This window comes from Procambarus clarkii, chromosome 5 (assembly GCF_040958095.1).
Source record: "Procambarus clarkii isolate CNS0578487 chromosome 5, FALCON_Pclarkii_2.0, whole genome shotgun sequence".
NCBI classification, from domain to species: Eukaryota; Metazoa; Arthropoda; class Malacostraca; order Decapoda; family Cambaridae; genus Procambarus; species Procambarus clarkii.
Window position 1 is genome coordinate 3,695,903 of NC_091154.1, and position 16,427 is coordinate 3,712,329.

General features: G+C 42.4%; 1 protein-coding gene across 2 annotated transcripts in view; it reads left to right on the plus strand.

The window, feature by feature from the left end:
- The window catches only part of LOC123765167 (ankyrin-3), a 134,603-nt gene that overhangs the window by 7,858 nt on the left and 110,318 nt on the right, over positions 1-16,427 (plus strand). For both annotated transcript variants that reach the window (XM_045753655.2, XM_045753647.2), the window contains exon 4: positions 343-455. In XM_045753655.2, coding sequence (XP_045609611.2) covers positions 343-455 — 113 coding nt within the window. The remainder of the gene's footprint in view (positions 1-342; positions 456-16,427) is intronic.

Sequence of the window (16,427 nt, forward strand, 5' to 3'; positions counted from 1 at the left end):
TGCATAAGTGACCTGTAATTTGTTGCGGGGCAGAGGACAGGTCCCCTCCCTTCCCACAAATAAAAAAATTAACTAGCAAAACCTGTGGCAAGATTTTGACTGGGTTTGGTATTTTTATTTATCTTTTAAAATTGCAGAACCATGTTGGCACAAAAATTGAACTACTAAAAATGGCATTTTCCTGTAGTAAAATGTTTTGCTTGTAGTCATGACGCGTTCCTCTCCTACACTAGGAAATGACAATAGCATGTCTGGGGTGACCCACTAATGCTGAGTTAGAGGCCTGTCCTGCTTCAAATGATACTGGCTTGTTCTTAATTTGGCGTTTAATTTTTTCTGCAGGTACGAGGATTGTGTGGAGGTGCTGCTCAAGCACGGTGCAAGAATAGATGTTGAAGCTCGCATGTGCTGGCCTGGGCCCCACAACCAGAACTGCGAGCAACGGGGGAAATACTGTAAGTACTGCACTGGACATTTCTTGCCGTGGTTATGCCATGAAATAAATCTACAGGTGCCAAAAAAATCCTGAAAATCAGATTCTAGCTCTACAAAAGCTAGTGTAGACTAGTCCCAGATTTAATATCTGGACTAGGTGCAATAATTTTTAGTTGAAGAAACTACTGTACATAAAATATCGGCATTTTGTATTGCTGCCGAATAAATGAGGATTTGGCATTAGAATAATTGGGTGTACCACTTGACCCTTAAAGGAAGTAGTGATAAATGATAGAGGGTATTGATTTTTTTCCCAAAAACATTGATTCCTGTGTTCAAAAGGTGTACAAGAGTGCAAAAATAAATGTTGACACTCTCATGGGCTGGCCGAGGTACCAGAACTGCTAGCAAAGGGAAAATGCCGTTAGAAAAATTGGGTACAAATCCCTTGCACTCAGATCTTCATCAGTGTGCCAACAAACGTACTGACTTTGGCCCTTTGCCTCGGATAGCTTGGGGAAGAAGTTGTGAACACTGTTCTTTCTAGATTGGTGTGGAAAAATAAGTTTCATAAGGCCCACTTTGATGTGCAGTAGTGGCATGTGGATCCTCCAGGGGTCCACCCGTGGCTCCCACTTAACATTTTGCTGTGGTGGGGTGCTGCCTGCGGTAGTGTGCCGCAGTGTCCCTGCTATCCCCAAGGCAAAGATTGGGGGGGGGGGAAGGGGATGATAACTTTGTAAAACTGCCTTAGAGACTCATCAGCGCTGTCCCCATTTTTTTTTAAGTGTCTTTATCTCCCAGCGATTTCCCCCCCCCCCCCCCCTCTGCTCTAAGTGAACAATATCCTGTGCTTTTTGTGAAGCTGTTTAATCTTGCTTTTGTGAAGGTGTGCCTAGTGCCTTGCTTAAAAAAAATTCTCTGCTAAATTCATTTTAGGTTTGTGGGGCATAGTAAAGGCACGAGACATTGCTGTCTTTTATCAACGTTGTCACGGATGGCTTTCCTCGGCTGAACGAACTTGCACGTAACGGTATGTTACTGGGGGGGGGGGGGGTGCTTTTCCACTTAGTCCTTTACAATAATGGCTGACTTATGAAAACTGTGCAGCTGTATGCAGTCTTAAAATTATTTATATTCGTTCTGATTTTTTCTCTGCTCCGTATGGAACTGTACTGTACCAGCCTTGACTCGGCAAACCTACTTGTGTGCAGTCCTCCTTAAGGGGCCGTAATGCGATATATTCAGAGTTGTTCAATGTCGACCAAACGTTTAATAGTTGTACATGGAAAAGGGCTGAGACTGTTCAGTTTCAGTATTACAGCCTAAATAGAAAGGGATATTTTTTCCCCAAAGAATTTCTTATTTTTTAAATAAACTGTACAATCAAAAGCTTCAAATGAAATCATGTCTAACACTCAAATTGGCATATAATAAAGGATTTAACTTTCAAGATTATCCAAAATGTTTAGTTTTACTAATACAAATAGTTCCCCCCAAAATTTATGCAAATGTTTTTGTTTTTATAGTTATAAACTTGGTGTCTTAACATTAATTGTAGACACACTCCAAAGTTTCATGTAAATTGAATAAAGAGTACAGTAATTTTATATTAATTAACAATAAATAGTCAGATTCTGTGACCTGTGGCTGAGGTTGTCATCAACCAATTTGCTCCAAAATTGGCACGTCTTACAGATAGACATATGTACAGTAAGGTATTCACCTAGTTGTGTTGAATACCTTACTGTACATATGCCTATCTGTAGGCATAAGCTGTAAGTCTCGTGCAAATCACCTGATAAAAAATGAGATTAGAAATATTTTTTTTTTTGGGGGGGGGATAAAACTAATTGAAGTACTTTAAGCCATCACAATAACACATTAGTCAGACATGATTTCAGTTGAAACTTGTTTGGTGTTTAATTTTTAACCATTTTGGAAAATGTTTGAATTTTTTTCTCCCTATTTATGCTATGATGCTGAAATTTGGTCCCGTTGAAGCACTTTTCATATACAGCTAGTCAAAAAGTTTGATTGAAATTGAACCAGTTTTCATTTATTGCATATTTTTGCCTTATGGCCCCTTTGTCACACTGGAGGACAATGTACATACATTTGTAATTTGACAAATCCCATGGTATTAGTTGTTGGTTCTGTAGGGGGGGGGGGCAAGGAGGAAAGGAAAAATTCAAGTCTTGAGATTATCTTGATGATTTCGGGGCTTTAGTGTCCCCGCGGCCCGGTCGTCGACCAGGCCTCCACTCCCAGGAAGCAGCCCGTGACAGCTGACGAACACCCAGGTACCTATTTTACTGCTAGGTAACAGGGGCATAGGGTGAAAGAAACTGCCCATTGTTTCTCGCCGGCACCTGGGATCGAACCCAGGACCACAGGATCCTGGGTTCTGGGAGGCAACAATTCAACTATTATCAGAGACTGAACAAATGTGTTTACATCATAGTCATGTTCGTTTTATACGTACCAGTATTTCACTAAGAACCGTTAAACAAAACTGTGGTAGCCTTGCACCTCTTCATCCTTAGTTTAGACACTTTGAAAAAGCTGTCTCCATAAATCATCTCCTGATGACTAGCATCATTTCACAGACCAAAAGTTTACATGTTTACCTTGCTGGCAGAGAATGCACACTGCAACATTAAGTGGAGTTAAATCTCTGAGGGGAGAAAACCATGACCTACTGAGGATGCATATTAACAGTCTGATCTGCATCAGAGATTCCCCTGAAATATAATACAAAGCTAAAGTGCTAGTATGTATGTTGCCTCACAGCTTTCATTAATTTAACTGTGCCTTCTGGCACACCTCCAAATGTAGAGCTAAGGGGATTAAACCCTGCCATCTATAACATTTACATAAAGCCCTGAGAACATTTCTTCCATTTTACCAACCTTTATCATCACAAGAAAAGCCTTCACAATCTGGAATAAGATCTAAGTAGCACCACCTGCTTCATTTTCTATGAATTGAATAGCCATCAACATAAAGCCCACTGCTTTAACTCCAGGATTCTGCTTTCACCCCATTGGCAGAAGTCATTGCAGAGGACAAATCACAAACCCTTTCATAGGGTTCACCCCTCACCTACATGCACAATACTCTTAAAATGGAAGTTAAAATCTCACTTTTGCCACAGGAGCCCAAGCAGTGTGATCATTAGAACTGTACATTAGAAAATACCAACAAACTCTACAATAAATATACATTAAAAGAGTAGCTGATGTAATTAGTCTTATTGACAAAATAGCAATGATTTATGCAGATGTCATCTAAAATTCAACGTTCCACAACAGCTTTATCTTCATCATGCCCTGGCAAAAACATCAGCGGGAACATTCCAAGAAGGCAGCCTACAACCACACCAATACCTCGACCATTTAAACTCGCAGCATTAGCAGACCATCTTGCGGACCATCTATCCAGCTGTTCTTGGCACAGATCAGGGGCTCGAATACCGATCTTGACGGCTATGTTCTCAATGTACCAGGCAGAGCCTATGCCAGCAAGGTCACTGATGGTATTGCCAAGTGCTGCAGCTCCCATTGTACTTATGCCAAGTGCAGTCCCAATTGTCACATAAATATAATCACCAGCAACTATCATGATGTTGTCGAAATCCAAAACCAATAAATGGTAGCGCATTATGAATATCCAACTGTCGCAGCTCGGCACCAGTAAATTTACGTAAATTTGAAGTTTACGTAAATTTTTCTTAGTACATGGTACGTCTAACTCGAAGAAAAATTCCAATTGGGGCTACTAGCAAGCTAAGTGAAAACAACAATGTATCCTGTAACTACAGACAAGTGGTGATTGTTCTCCACTTGTTCAACACCGCAGGAGACACTGCAGCTTACAAGCTTCACACCTGTAGGGTCGCTCCCAGAACTGTTCCACTTGACCTGTTGGGACTTGCCAGACCAACGGAGGGGAGTGTGAGGGAGGGAGGCATGCTGTAGACTTGAGCTCTTGGAGTGCAGGCGTAAACGAGGCTGCAACTGGTAGAACACATCTGGATCAACAATGAGAGCTTGCCTCTTTGGATCCTGGATCATATCTTAAGTTACTGACACATGTTAGCCAGGTTTTGGCTCCAGTTACTCAAACCATCACTCGGGTGACCTACTGTCACAACAAGATGCCACACTAACACAGATCTCCTCCTTGACTTGACTGTACCCGTGGTCTACACGGGAGACCCAAGGCGAGACATGTTAATGACTATGATAGTCACTTGACAACCATAAGGGAACTCAAAAGGGTGACTCCTGGGTACTTGACACCCAGTATTCCATGGTTTCTTACAACTAAAGGCTGTACTTTACCTGTACATTTTCATTGTTTCTTCAAGGTGCAGGGCCATTATTCCTCGTTTCTTTCCTCTTCGAGCTTCTGCTTGTTCCCGACTTCCTCTTCTTGGTATATGTTCATGTCTTTACAAAGACCAGCCCCATCTCTCCTCGACCTCTCTCCGTGGTCTGTTCTGTCTGACTTGCCAGTGTGGCTGTCCCGGGGCTATTCGTAGCGAGTTCTACATGTTGGTCGGTGTAGACCCTCCACACTGTCCATAAACAGGTACAACTGTGTGTTGAGGTTAAAGATAAACATAAGTGGGGTGTACATGGTCACAACTCAAAACATCCCTGAAGGGATTTACAAAACGGGCAGACCAACAACGACAAGTGCATAGTTATAGCGGTGCCTTACCTAACTAGCTAAACATAATGTACAATACGTGTGGAAAGCAGAAATTGGCCACCTAGGGTGGATAGTCTGGTTTTCGATCTGGTCTGCATGGCATGGGTAGGTCTAACATGTCCACTCAGCAACTCTAACAGGGGATCACTTTCCTCTTCTGTGGCCTCATTGGTATCCTGATTGTCTAGCTCTGCATGGGGCAAGTGTAATTCTTCTTTGGGGTGGAATATTTTTAATTTGTTAACATAGACCAACTTTTGCTCCCTATCATAAATGTTTGATTAGGACATTTACAGAGCCAGTCTTTCGAATCACCCTGTAAAGTCCCTTCCACCTATCCCGCAAGGCTCTACTCTGGCCCCTTTGGTTATTTTCAGACAATAACACAATGGAGCCTTCCTGTATTTTCATTGGCTTGACATGTCATAGTAGTGAGCATACTTCACTTGGGCCTGCCTGGAGGCTTTAGCGGCCGCTCTCCAGGCACCGTGTATCTTCTGCACCTCTGAAGAAGAGTAATCTTCCCCATAATGAACCTGATGATTATTTATCAAACGAGACATAAAATTACAGGAATGCCCGGTAAATAAGAACGTCGGTTGGGTGTTAATGCTTTTGTGAACAGCTGTATTGATAGCTATTTGGTCGTATGGTAAACTTGACACCCACCCCAAGGGATCAGAACTACACAGAATGGCCAGGGTATCCTTGAAGGTACGATTTGTACGTTCAACCATACTGTTGGCCTGGGGATGGAACACAGTTGTTACGGCCGAGTTAGTCTGTACCAAGGTACACACCTTCGCAAATAATTGGTTTAGAAATTCAGATCCTCGATCTGTAATCAGGGTTTTCGGGGGCCAAATATACATACAAATTTATGGAGGAATGCTTCTGCCACTGTCTCTGGGTCTTTCCTCTCCAACAGGATAAGGGTCGTGAAACTAGACAAATAATCCACTAACACGTACCTATGCCCAGTATAACTATTGTGTAGGTCAATCGGGTCAGCCCCAACCCTAGTGTTTCATGAATTTCGGGGAAGGGTTGGAGGGGGGGCATGCACCTGCATACTTCCCTTACGCCGGTGACAGGGTTCACATTCTTTTACAAATTTTGCCATAAAAGACTGCATGCCCGGGAAATAGTGATTGTTTAGCCCGCATGTATGATTTGTAAATCCTTGGAAGAGTGGACCAGCTTTAACGCCGCATTTCTTAGGGCATCGGGGATAACTAGTTGATATACCGATTTAGTTGGTCTCCATAATGTGGTATAGTACCCCGTCGACTATTTCAAATTCTGTAATGGGAGTATTTACTTTCTTGGTTGTGAGATAGATACCTTTTAGATAGTTAATTACCATGGCCCAACACTTCCTTCATTTGACATTCTTGCAACTTTCCTTTATAGTGTGTATAATGAAATATACGTTGTTCTACGTTATCTTACTACTTAGCACTCTCAAAAATTTTTATGATGTGCGATGTTAGTGCTATCGGTCTAATTTTTTGCCTCTGCCTTATTTCCTCCTTTATGGAGTGGTGCTATCTGTTGTTTTTAGCATATCAGGAATAACGCCAGTATCTAGGCTTCGTCTCCACAGAATGTGGAGGGCCTGATAGTGTTTTTTTTAGTTCTTTATGAATATGGAGTTCTAAGAATCTGGGCCTGGTGCAGAGTGCATAGGCATACTGTTTATGGCTTCTTCAAAATCCAGTGGGGATAGGGTGACGTCTGATATATGATTTAATGTTGGTATCATATCCATGAAAAATTCATTTGGGTTATCAATCTTTAGTGTGTGTAATGGCTCGCTGAAAAGTCGTACTGCTTCCTCAGTAGCTCGCTCATTTCTTTGTTGTCATCGGTGAAAGTTTCATCTCCCTTTCGCAGGGGCCCGATACTAGATGTGGTTTTTGATCTTGATTTTGCATAGGAGAAAAAATATTTTGGATTTCTCTCTATTTCACTGATGGCCTTTTGCTCTTTGCCTCTCCTGGGTTTTGTATGATTCTTGTAGCTTGCGTTCAATTGTTTATTTCTCTACCTAACCTTCTTCGCCGTTCTTGATAGGGTGAGACTCTCAAGTTGTTCCGCGATTCGTTTTCTTCGCCTATGTAGGGAACGACGTTCCCTTCATATCATTTGATGTGTTTAGCAGCTCAGTACAGATGAGTGTCTTTGATGTAGAGGCTGACCCCACCCTGAAGCCGGTGTTTCCTATCACATCTGAAAAGATTGTACTCTGAGATCCATATTTCACCATGGTTGCCTATAAGTCACTAAACTATAAATGTGATGAGGACCCTAGGAGTCCCTTTAGTGTTAAATCATTGAGGAGATTCCAACGATAAACGTGGAGCAGGACCAGGTGAGGCTAGTCTGAGAAGAGACCCTCAAGGACTCTAACTCGACCTTGCTCCCAGGCCCTGTACGGTTGCTCTCGTATTTTCTCTGCTAATTCTGACAGCTTCGTGAAGCGTCTGCCACATGTACATTGGCGACGTACACATTGCAGTCGGGAAGCAAAAAAAGAAAACCCCCACATCTGGCGCCCAATGTAATTGGCTTAGTTGGAACCTACGAGCTAGGTTGTACAGTAAAATTTTGCACTTAAATTTTTGCACCACTACCCAGATGGTAAGAAAAAGCCTAGTAAAGCCAGGATCTGAGACAGGTAGACATCTCTCAAATTCCCAAATGGCTATGCTAAAGAGATGGAGGAGGTGTATGTGTGGGTCGAGACACCTTACATCAAAGGTAAAATCCGTGCCGTTCCACAGGAACGTGCTGTATATGGACTTCTATTGGGAAATGTTCCAAGAATCTGATTGCCAGTCCACCCTCGAAGAAAACCGGGGAGAGTGAGGAGCTTCTGCCTCGGCCGAGTGTGGCCGCCCTCGGTCAGCTGGAGCGGGTGACTCGCCCGGGGATGACGTCACAGGGAGTGACCACACCCTTACCCAGCTGAAGAATAAGAGAAAGCAAGCTGTGAAGTAATGGAGAAAGAAGCAAAACCCCTGGTTGAAGCGACAGCAACTCCATTAACGGGTAACTTGCTCGTGGCAGCTGTCACCACGAGGTCAGAGCAACAAGCCGACTCGCCCAGAAAAACCTTTGAAATTGAGACATTCAGGGTGTCTGCAAAGGTGAAAAAAAGCAAAAGAACGCAACATGCTCCATCGCTACGAGGACCCTCCTGTAGATGGATCCGCAAAGCCGACTAAGAACAGGAGAGGACCATGGGGCTCGACATCGACAGGGCCAATCGACCACCCTCTGCTCTTGGCAACGATCCCCGGTGTCTCGGTGATAACCGCTGACGAGGAGGTAGGTCTGCCAGGTCTCTTCCATCAACAGCAGGAAGAGACAGATGTTAAGGTTGATCAGCTGTCTGAAGATAGTCGACCAGGTTACTCGACCGGTAGCAGAGTACAAGGAGGTACTCCGACGTAACTAAAGTAACAAAGGTTACCGCATACCTTTGCTGGAGCAGCAAGCGATGTGGACAAAAACATATCCTGTTCATCACCTTCTCCACAGGTGAGAGAAGAACTGGCATCTATGATTAATGCGGGAGTAATAGAGAAGTCGACCTCCCCGTACTCGAGCCCAATGGTGTTAGTGAAGAAGCCTGGGGGAGGTGTGTGCATCTGCCTCTACTTCAGGAAGTTGAACATCATCATAGTTTGATGCTGAACTGATGTTCAATCAAAATGAGATCTTCTCGAGGCTAGCTTCCAGTTGCTATTTCTCCAAGCTTGATCTGACAAAAGGATTTTGGCAGATTCCATTAGATGAAGACAGTAAGTGCTGCACTGCCTTCATGACTAGCGAAGGTCTCTTCCAGTTCAGTTCTTCCATTTGGACTGGTGAACGCCCCAGCCGTGTTCAACAGAACTATGCGCAAGGTCTTGGGTTACCTTGAGGTTACCTTGAGGTGCTTCCGGGGCTTAGTGTCCCCGCGGCCCGGTCGTCGACCAGGCCTCCTGGTTGCTGGACTGATCAACCAGGCTGTTAGACGCGGCTGCTCGCAGCCTGACGTACGAGTCACAGCCTGGTTGAAGGTGAAAAAAACAAAAGAACGCAACATGCTCCAACGCTACGAGGACCCTCCTGTAGATGGATCCGCAAAGTGTGGCCGTGGGGGGGGGGATTACTGGAGTAGAAGTGTTCGTGGACGATGTGCTCATCCACTCTGCTACGTGGGAAGAACATCTGACCTTGCTAAGGCAGGTGTTGGCAAGACTAAAAGTAGGAATGGTTGCAAAACCCACTAAGTGTGAGTTGGGGTGCAAGGTGGTCGGGTACCTTTGTCACGTGATAGGGGGAGGGTTCACCAGGCCACTGCCTGAGGATCACCAAGATCAGTGAAGCTTCTCCACCCGCCACCAAGACACAGGTTAAGTCATTCCTAGGACTTGCAGGGTACTATAGAACTTTCATTCCCAATTTCACGTCCATAGCAACTCCGCTAACTAATCTCTCAAAGAAGAATGCACCTGTTAGAGTACGTTGGACAGAAATGGAGAACTCGGCATTCTCGACACTCAAGAAGAAGCCAACTGAAACGCCCATCCTTAGACTACCAGATTCTACCAGGGAGTACATCCTTCGGACAGATGCCTCAAATAAAAGTATTGGTGCTGTGTTCATGCAAGAGTATGATGGTGAAATCTGGCCAGTTGCGTACTCCAGTCGTAAATTGAGCGATACTGAGCAGAAGTACTCCACTGTAGAAAAGGAATTCCTTGCTGCTGTCGTGGGAGTAAGGAAATTCTACCAGCATCTCTACGGTAAGCGTTACACGTTTAAAGTAGATCACCAACCCCCTCAGCAACATCAGTACGCTTAAAAACGCTTATGACAAGTTGGACCACACAAGTGGTTCACAAGCTTACGATGTTGACAGTCCAGAGTGGTGGAATACTTTCCCATTCCACCACAGATTACAATTAATAATTCGTTCATATGACAAGTTGGACCATACATGTGGACCTCACAAAAAGTGAATCATATGAGCCAAACACCAGCCAGAATGGTCCACACAAGTGAACGACAGAGTTTCAATGATTTTCGTTCACTAATTTGTGGCACGCGTATCTTTGTAAATTATTTTAAAGGCTGAAGCGTGTATAGCTAGCTAATATGTTGAATTCTTTTTTTTTATATATATTTATATATATATATATATATATATATATATATATATATATAATATATATATATATATATATATATATATATATATATATATATATATATATATATATAATATATATATATATATATATATATATATATATATATATATATATATATATATATATATATATATATATATATATATATATATATATATATATATATATATATATATATATATATATATATATATATATATATATATATATATATATATATATATATATATATATATATATATATATATATATATATATATATATATATATATATATATATATATATATATATATATATATATATATATATATATATATATATATATATATATATATATATATATATATATATATATATATATATATATATATATATATATATATATATATATATATATATATATATATATATATATATATATATATATATATATATATATATATATATATATATATATATATATATATATATATATATATAATATATATATATATATATATATATATATATATATATATATATATATATATATATATATATATATATATATATATATATATATATATATATATATATATATATATATATATATATATATATATATATATATATATATATATATATATATATATATATATATATATATATATATATATATATATATATATATATATATATATATATATATATATATATATATATATATATATATATATATATATATATATATATATATATATATATATATATATATATATATATATATATATATATATATATATATATATATATATATATATATATATATATATATATATATATATATATATATATATATATATATATATATTATATAATATATTATTCACACACACAAGAGTTGTTACATTCTTGTACTGCCACTAGTACGCGTAGCGTTTCGGGCAAGTCCTTAATCCTATGGTCCCTGGAATACGATCCCCTGCCGCGAAGAATCGTTTTTTCATCCAAGTACACATTTTACTGTTGCATTAAACAGAGGCTACAGTTAAGGAATTGCGCCCAGTAAATCCTCCCCGGCCAGGATACGAATCCATGACATAGCGCTCGCGGAACGCCAGGCGAGTGTCTTGCCACTACACCACGGAGACTGCTTATCCTAGTATACATTTTCTGTGATGAAACAAGATGAGTGAGGGTGGACAGATAAGGGAATACTGTACTGTAAACCTCACTTTACAGTGAGGTTTCACTCGCTTTCGTCTGTCATAGTTCAGTGACCCATGACTGAACGTTTCAGTCATGGCTGAACATGACTGATTGTACGATTCGTACGTTCAACCATACCGTTGGCCTGGGGATGGAATGCAGTTAAGGCAGAGTTCGTATGTACCAAGGTACACACTTAAGCAAATAATTGGTTTAGAAATTCAGATCCTCTATCTGTAATCAGGGTTTTTGGGGGGCCAAATATACATACAAATTTATGGAGGAATGCTTCTGCCACTGTCTCTGGGTCTTTCCTCTCCAACAGGATAAGGTTCGTGAAACTAGACAAATAATCCACTAACACATACCTATCCCCCAGTATAACTATTGTGTAGGTCAATCAGGTCAGCCCCAACCCTAGTGTTTCATGAATTTCGGGGAAGGGTTGGAGGGGGGCATGCACCTGCATACTTCCCTTATGCCGTTGACAGGGTTCACATTCTTTTACAAATTTTGCCGTACAAGACAGCATGCCAGAGAAATAGATTGTTTAGCCCGCATGTACGATTTGTAAATCCCTGGATGGCCTGCAATCTTGGAAGAGTGGACCAGCTTTAACGCCGCATTTCTTAGGGCATCGGAGATAACTAGTTGATGTACCGATTTAGTTGGGGTCTCCATAATGTGGTATAGTATCCCGTCGACTATTTCAAATTCTGCAATGGGAGTATTTACTTTCTTGGTTGGGAGATCGTTACCTTTTAGATAGTTAATTACCTTGGCCCAACACTCTTCCTTCATTTGAGTCTTGCAACGTTCCTTTATCGTGTGTGTGTATATTGAAATCTACGTTAATTTGTGCCACATTACGGCTTAAGGTATCCGGGACGTAATGCGCTGCACCTGGCTTATAGACAATGTTAAAACTGTAGAATGTGTAGAATGACAATTCATAACCCCAACGAGACATCCTATTACACTTTCTCTTCCAAAAAATGTATACCAGGGGCTGGTGATCAGTGTAAATAGTGAGTTTCCTCTGGAAAACGTAAGGTTCAAAATAACTAACGGCTGACACCATTCCCAGAGCTTCCTTATCAGTGGTGGTGTACCTTTTTTTTTTTTTTTTTTTTTTTTTTTTTTTTTTTTTTTTTTTTTTTTTTTTTTGTTAGAGATATACAAGAGTTGTTACATTCTTGTACAGCCACTAGTATGCGTAGCGTTTCGGGCAAGTCCTTAATCCTATGGTCCCTGGAATACGATCCCCTGCCGCGAAGAATTGTGCCCTGCCGCGAAGAATTGTGCCCTGCCGCGAAGAATCGAAGAACCTTAACTCGGCTCCTTTTAACTTCCTACTAAAATACCCTATGGCATAAGGCACATTGTCTTCATCTCTGCATAAAGCAAGCCCCTACAGCTGTATTAGAGGCATCACTATGGATCTCAAAATTCTTATTAAAATCAGGGATTCTCGGAACAGGGTACTGGGTTAAGAGGTCTTTAATTTTATTAAATGCTTGCTCCGGTTCTGTGTTCCAGACAAATTTGGTCTTTCACAGTAAGGCTGTTAATGGGGCAGAAATACCCGCCAAGTTCGGGATGTGCCTTCTAAAATAGTTAAAAGATCCTTGGAATCGTCAGACATCCCGTATGGATCGAGGTGAGGGCATGTCCTTAATACCTCTACAAGCCTCGGGATCAGGGCGTATCCCATCCATGCTAAAGTGAAAGCCCAGGAATTTAAAACTTTGAGAAGCAGACATTTTTTGGGGGGGCATTTAACTTGAAGCCTGCCTTACTTACTAGAGTTAGTGTCTCCTTTAAATCTTTAAGATGGTCTTCCAAATTCCGAGTAGATAATATCGTGCAGATATGCCGGGGAGTGCTTACCGAGAACGGGACTTGGGATGAAATTAATGGCCCTCTGGAACGTGGCAGGGGCAGTTTTTAGACCGAAGGGCGAGCCTGAGAAATTCATATAAATGTACACCATCACTGAAAGCGGTCTTCTGTCTATCCTTGGGTGCTACCGGAATTGCCCAATAGGCTGCTTTGGCATCTAGGGTAGTGAAATACTTTGCCTGGCCAAAACTATAAAGGATTGAATTAAGGGAAGAGGATAAGAATCCGCAACCGTCTGTTCGTTGACTTTACGGTAGTCAATACGGAATCTGTACGTCTTGTCTGGCTTACGTACAAGAACAGGGCACAGCCAAGGGCTGTGATTGTACTAGATAATGTTCTTAGCAAGCATAGACTTGTTCTTCCTTTATCAAGCGTTTGGAAGCTTCCGGTAATCTCCACTGCCTTGTCTGCACTGGTACACTATCTCCTGTGGGTATGGTATGGACCACTTCTGGGAGAAAGGCAAAAAGGTCTGGAAAATGTTTTAATAAATCCCTGAGCTGCTGGCTCTTAGGAGCTAGACATTTAAGATTTAAATTTGAAATGTGGGCCTTCTCTTCCGCCTGCTCCCTTGTCCCAATAACTGAGGTACAGCTCAGCACTAGGTAACATTGTCATTCCACCCACATTACCCTGAGGAACTGTCTGGAACTACAATACTCCTCAAATTATTACAGCCTCGGTTATTCTAGGCAAAACTAGGCAAACAAAACAGCCACATAGCAGACAATATAATAAGCTATAAACGGTCCGGGAGCAGATAATGCAAGCATAAAACTACGCATATTTATCAGGGAAACTCCCTCTTCGGAAACCGTAAGCAGTACGCCTCCCAAATGAGCTTATCAGACACCGGTCTACCAGATGACGCACAAGGCTGAGGCATCAGCTCCGGCACACCATAAACAAAACGCTTCACCCTCAGTACCCAAATGCTCCCTAATCTAACGTTTAGGGAGCATAACCAAGCAAATATCGCGTCAGCCAGAAAAATGATCGGATGGATTACGAGAACTTTCAAATCCAGGGATCCCATCACAATGGTTGTACTCTGTCACTTGTGTTGTCCCGTCTCGAGTACTGCTCAGTACTCGCTTCCCCCTTCAGAGCAGGAGAGATTGCTGAAATGGAGGGAATAGAGAACATATACGGCATGCATAGAAGAGATAAAACGCCTAAATTATTGGGATCGTCTCAAAGCTCACCAAATGTACTCTAGAAAGGAGATGAGAGATATCAAATAATATACACGTGGAAAATACTGGAGGGCCAAGTCCCAAATCTACACAGTAAAATAACAATGTACTGGAGTGAAAGATATGGAAGAAAATGCAAGATTGAACCAGTGAAGAGCCGAGGTGCCATAGGCACAATCGGAGAGCACTGTATAAACATCAGAGGTCCGCGGTTGTTAAACATCCTACCAGCGACTATAAGAAATATTGCCGGAACAACCGTGGACATCTTCAAGAGAAAACTGGACGGTTTTCTAAGAGAAGTTCCGGATCAGCCGGGCTGTGGTGGGTACGTGGCCCTGCGGGCCGCTCCAAGCAACAGCCTGGTGGACCAAACTCTCTCAAGTCGAGCCTGGCCTCGGGCCGGGCTTGGAGTAGAAGAACTCCCAGAACCCCATCAACCAGGTATCAACCAGGTAGTATAGGAGCACCACGGTGCCGGATACACCTGGCTATCCACAGAAAATTCCAAAGCCTGTGATGCATAGAGTGGGACCCCGGACATCGGTACCACAAGGAGGGGTGCAACACGAGGGGTTCGAGCACCAGGGGACGGACAAGGGTAGCCACAGAGGACCGTACTGATAGTCGCACGGTTCTTCACTCCTGGAAACCACAGGGAACCCACACCCGCCAGGGCCCCTACCGCCGGGCACAGGATCAGAGGCCTCCCGGTGCACAGTTTTCGTGAGGACCACCACGAGGTCACGATCACTAGGGGCAACCTCCCAAGGAGGGGAGGCACCAGCAGCAAGCGCCGTAGGCGTCACAGGAGGCCGCACAGGCCCCTCCATCACATCATCCTCCACAACTTCACATTCTGCAGCCCACCCGTTCCTCCAGGAACGCTTGGACAGAGGCCTCTGATCATCCGAACTGTCGCCCCCAGCAGGAGGCATCCCAGTAGAGCCCACGGCCGGCTGCAAGTCACCGGGCAACACACGATCCAGAAAAACTGCCTCGCCTACAGGGGGTACAGGCCCACACCCTTCAGGCGACGCAGGAGCTGGAGACGGAGACGGAGCCGGCGAAGGGGCCGTACCCCCCGACACTCGCACCACCAACAGTACTTACTGGAGCGGCACCAATCACTGCGGCCGTCCTCTCACAAGGGGTATCATCCACAACCGAGACATCCTCACGCTCGGGCAAGGGAGGAAAATCCGCTTCATGAAACACATTTACCCGATCATACATCAGTGTCGCAGGCAGCAGCCAAATGTCCAACGTAGCCACATTTAAAACACGTCAGAGTCTGCCCACGGTAGGAGAAGCAGACCGTAAAGCCAGCAAGCGCGAGAGAAGGCACGTTTCCATGAAGAACCATCTTAGCCGTTCTGTAACCATTAGAGAGTCCCTTGACGTCCCCGGTTGTGTATCTACAGACAAGAATAGTCCACACGCCCATACCTGGCAAGAGCCCGACGGAGAAGATCCTCAGACATTTCAAACGGCGCATTCTTCAGACACGTATGTGTACTCCACACACAAATGGGAATTAAATCGTACACTAAAGATGGGAAAATTAACTGCTCCTGGAGAGGATGGTATTACTTAGTCTACCGAGATTAGTCTCACACGTACCAGGTAATCCACTATTAGTGTTGTACAGAATGAGTTTGTGAAGGAGTATTACCTGATGCTTGGACAAAGTGTCATTGTTCCCATCCCCAAACCACACTCAGATAATTATAGACCCATATCTCTAACATTGTGTTTGTAAAGTGCTTGAACGTA